This window comes from Xiphophorus hellerii, chromosome 10 (assembly GCF_003331165.1).
Source record: "Xiphophorus hellerii strain 12219 chromosome 10, Xiphophorus_hellerii-4.1, whole genome shotgun sequence".
NCBI classification, from domain to species: Eukaryota; Metazoa; Chordata; class Actinopteri; order Cyprinodontiformes; family Poeciliidae; genus Xiphophorus; species Xiphophorus hellerii.
Genome location: NC_045681.1, coordinates 3000514 through 3005468, shown reverse-complemented (window position 1 = coordinate 3005468; position 4955 = coordinate 3000514). Strand labels below are relative to the sequence as shown.

General features: G+C 39.5%; 1 protein-coding gene across 1 annotated transcript; it reads right to left on the bottom strand.

Annotated features, from left to right (window-relative positions):
• Positions 1-3100: 3100 nt before the first annotated feature.
• Positions 3101-4695, bottom strand: LOC116727686 (transient receptor potential cation channel subfamily M member 4-like). The gene is made up of 2 exons (XM_032575290.1): positions 4495-4695; positions 3101-3543 (listed from the first exon to the last, which is right to left on the bottom strand). The coding sequence occupies exons 1-2, from the start codon at positions 4625-4627 to the stop codon at positions 3350-3352; spliced, it is 327 nt and encodes a 108-aa protein (XP_032431181.1). The 5' UTR covers positions 4628-4695; the 3' UTR covers positions 3101-3349.
• Positions 4696-4955: the final 260 nt, after the last annotated feature.

Below are 4955 nucleotides of genomic sequence, written 5' to 3'. Positions count from 1 at the left end.
TGCCCTCCTTCATTTCTCTCCTTCCTCGCTTCGCTTGAGCAATTACTCCAGAAATCACTGGGCCTTCACTCACATGCACCTCACCTCAAACTTTGTTTGAGAGAAAAAGGAGCAGCTCCTTGATCTCACAGCTGCTTTCACGTTTTGCAGTGATCCCAAACAAACCGCAGCAGCCAGAGTTGTTTACTGTCCCATGGATTTTTTTTTTCCTATATTGAAATAAAAACAAATAATGGACAACACAAGTAGAATGTCCATCCATATAACAGTCAGGAGCCATTTACATCAAATACAGTTTAAATTGAGGTACACTTTATGTTTTTGATGCTTGGAGGCAGTAAATCTTAGATCCTGCAAGTTCTGTCTTCAGTCTTTTTATGCTCAATTATTTTCATTCTTAAATCTCCCAGAGATAAAAAAAGAAGAAGAGGAAAACATGTTGGAGGACAGAACGTGATAATCTGTTCTAAAAATGGGACATTTTCCTGCACAAATTGCAATTTTGACAAAGTAACTTTGTGGTCAAAAGCATGTAAATGTTTCAGCAGAGAAGCTGTGTCTTTTGTGAGGACATACTGAAACAGTGCAGTACAATCAGATAGGGGAGAAAATCTCAACTGTCATTCAGCGCTGCATCATAGACTGTAGGACTCTGATAAATGTCCAGGCATGAGGTTGGAATTCAAACGCAAACCAAAAGTGAATTTTGGGAAATGTGTTGGAGAGGTCAGCTATAAAGAAAGATTTATCATCAGATGGAATTTGGGTCAAAATAGTTTTGGGGGTTTGGTACTGTTTGAGCTCGAGTCTGGAACCTCTGATGTTTTTATCAGGGAACAGAGGGATGTGTACAGTAGACGGTTCAATGCTGGCAGCTTGAAGACACTCAAAGTCAGGCACAACAATTTGTACCCCAAACTCTGGCTCTGATTGAGCTGCTTGCTAATCATCAGGGAGATGATTCCCTGATGATTAGCAACTTCTGCTGCATCCTGAGCAGAGCAAGAATGGAAAAAGAGCTCCAAGACTTTTATTAAACATCTCAATGAATTCAGCTCAGAAACATTTAGTGTGATCAGGACATTATCCTCAAGCTTTGCAAACTGTCAGCTGCATTAAAATAAACATTTGCCTTAATAACACAAGAGTCAGATCAATGTAACGCTTCATCTCAGGAAACAAAAACATGCCGCTAAGCATTCTGGGAAATAGTTCCCACTCCTATTTTTTTCTTCTTTCAGTTTTTTAAAGTTGTATCTGACACCTAAATGTTTGTGTCCAGAGAGGCAGAAATGGATTGTTTCGTTCTTTGATTGTGCAGGACGACGCAGCTCTTTACCGACACCTAGTGGCCATTCTGCGTCACTGCATGATGAGGAAGTGTACGCTGCCTGTGGACACTGACGGGCTGGAGGGGTGAGGAGAAAAATAACAAATAGCTAAATTACTAAATAAATAATTTAAAAACTAAATATGATGGACAGTACAGATACGAACAAGTTTGGAGAGAGGAATTTCATATTTCAATATTCTGACACGTTTTCTAAACAGTTAGCAATTATCAGGGCTAGCATAGAACATTTATTATTAAAGAATAATAATATATTTAGTTATAAATTTGAATGTTTACATTACTTGAAAGCTCCTTATAAATGTGGAGATCTTGCAGGCAAAATCTTAAATTTGTACCACCTGGGAATGTATTTTTATGCATTTCTTTAAAGATGTTTTATACAAAATTCACATTTTGCACATTTTTATACTTTCATTTGGGTTTCTCCTGCTTCTAAAAAAAAATAGCCCAAGTGCTTTAAAAAACACACAACACTTTTTTTCCCCAATAAATTAATGTTTTTGGGTGTCTGGAAAATGAGCCGTTTTCAAAAACCTGCCACTCACCTAGCAACCCCAGCTTAGCTTGTTATGCCATGAAGACAACATAAACAATCCTTAAGACAAAACATCCCAGCAAAACATTGGACTTGTACTTCATGTGACCTTGTAGGTTCTGATGTTTACATTGATCCCCTACACACACACTCACACACACACACACACACACACACACACACACCCACGCCTACACACACACACGCACAGCTTCGGTCCCCACAAGGAGCAGTGTGTCCCCACAACGTAGTATATGTCAGTTATGGTACAATTAATTATTGTACCATTTCAGCTGCAGTGAGTCTAAATAGCGGAGACATCCCTGAACAAATTGCAGCTTTTAGTGATGTACAAAATTAAAACAAAGGCATTACAGAACCTTTTCCACCATTACAGGGGACCCATTATGTTTTTTTGAACAGATTAGAATAGAGCTATTGGTGATTAAAAAAACATCTTCATTACATTCTTTCCATAAAATCATCCTTCAGTAATGAGATTTCATTCTACTCAGTTCTGCATATTTTGAACTGTTTTAGAGCGTCTTGTCACTTTAAAACCAAATAATCTGCTGCTGGCCACGCCCCCCCGAAACCCAACATTTACACTCGCACATGAAAATGGCAGCAAACAGATGCGCACTTGAACAACAGTACAATCTTTGAAAAGCAGAAGTGGAGCCACCTGCACAACCAACAAAATTTCAGAAAGGGGTTTATGGATGATAAGTCAACAACAAAACACTTGTCTTTTCCAGCAGCCATTGTACAGCGGTAAAATGCAGTGGTAAAATGTTCTGGAGCTCCTTGGGTTGCTAGGTGATGGGCTGGGCTTCATTGGGGTTGCTAGGTAACAGGCAGCCACTATGCCTCAGTGCAGTTGTGATGCTCTGTTAGCGATGTGTAGGGTTGATTTTTTTCAAGAAGTTGTGTCTATTTTTTGTTCATGTTTCACCACTAGGTGTAGCTGTGGTGCCGTTAACGCCATGGCGAAAGTTCATACAACATGATTGATTTTCTTTCTCTTTTCAAAATCTTTCCTTTTTTTCAAATAATCATATTTGAACTTCCAGCATCTGAAAGCTTTGAAAACAATTTTTACAAACCGACCTAATGTTGAGCTGATTAAGACAGAAAATTAGTTTTCAAGTCCAACAGTTGGTCCACTTATAGGTCAAGGTGGTATGTTTACTTTATGTTTTGTATTGTACATTTCGTACAAGCTGAGACAAGTAAGGGACATTTTTTTACATCATCTGTGTTTTTTATTAGTTCTGCAGTGTACTTGTGGTGTAAAACGGAGTTTGAAGATATAAAAACAGATTAAAAGTCAGTCAAAGTAACTCTCGTCTCTCTTGTGTTTGTCAACAAGCCAACATAAGTACCTTTTACAAATGAAGGTGAAAAGGTTCAGTAACCATCACACCTTCCTGCAGAGCATAGAAACCTCTAGGGTAAGATCATGTGCTTCTTAAAACAACAACCTTAGGGTTGACGAGCTGCTCCCTGTTGTGCACCATTCCCCACGGAGCGACGCCTACGGCCACCACCTTGTTGAGGGAGTCAGAGGAGGCTGCAGTGGCGTGATCTCTCACCGCCTCGCCAACACACCTGCCAACGCCTTCACGCAGTCCTGTTGTAAAGATCCACGCTCCTGGGCAGGGACAGTTCAACACAGGTCATTATGTGTTCAATAAAAAGTCTAAACAGAAGTCCATGACAAATCAATGTCTCTAAAGCTGGTACTTATCTTCCCATGAAAGATGTTTAACGTATACCTGAGTCTTTTGGAGATTTAATGAGTCTAATACTGCAGTTTGTCTGATTTCTGTCTTCCATTTGTTTGCAGCTGTGTGTGAAATGAGCACACACGGCTCAGTGCACAACTGATTTGACTGTGCACTGCAAAAACACAAAATCTTACCAAGTATTCTTGGTCTAGATTTTAGTGCAAATATCTCAGCACACTTGAAATACGACAAAACCTTAGTAGTACCTTTTCGGCAAAACATAGGTGGTTGTTTAGAGTCAATAATTCCTTAATACTAAAGGTAAAAGTACTTGTTCTACTGGCAGATTATTTCACTTATAACAAGACATTTTTTCCATGTTACAAATGAAATAATCTGCCAACGTAACTAGTACATTTTTATCAATATTAAGGAATTATTGACTTAAAACAAGCTCATATGTTTTGCCAAAATGTTACTTGTAAGTTAGATTTGTCTTCTTTCAAGTGGACCAAGATATTTGCACTAGAAGCTAAAATACTTGGTGAGTTTTTGTGTCTTTGCAGTGTGCAAGCAGTTCATTAACAAGCAGATCGTTGCTTTGATCTTCATATGAAATAAAAAAAATACCGCATGAGAATCCTCAGAAGTCAGTGGCTGTAGTGTTGGACGAAGTGAAAATGTCGCATAAATGATTTAACACTGCACAAAGTTGTATGATGCAAAGTGAGTAAATAAATGTAAATGTGCAAAAAGTTCCTTGTCTAAAAGGAAATTCTGTTCTGGATTATAATTGACTTTTCCAATTTGGAGAAAAAACGTCCCCTTTTCCATCTTTTCTGCTCTGGTTTTTAAAGAACTCGGTTTACATTCACCTGCTCTTTGTGCTGCTTTCACAAGTCCCTGCCTGAGGACCTCTCGTACCCAGGTCTTCACCTTCGTTCTGCCCTCTCCACCCACGACAGAAACCACCAGGTTTGGTATGGGAAGACGCCAGTGGGTCGTCATCAAGGCGTAGACCAGAGATGGTTGGGTGTCCCACGACAGGCGCAAAAACTGACAGAAAGACGTTTCTGTCAGTTAAAAATCAAAGAAACCAGCAGACATCCGAGCGAGAGATCAGACATTAGGTTAAAAACAGGTTTATGCAAATTTCTTACAGACCTGGGATCGTTTCATAAACTGCAGAAACAGATAGATGCTGAAAGCTGCTTCTCCTCGTTTGGTTCTGGTTCTGGGGATGCAGAGCAGGACCAGAACCAGAAGACCTGAGAGGTCTGGAAGGTTCATACAACAACAGCAGATCTTTAATGTATTGTGGTGCTAAGCCGTTCAG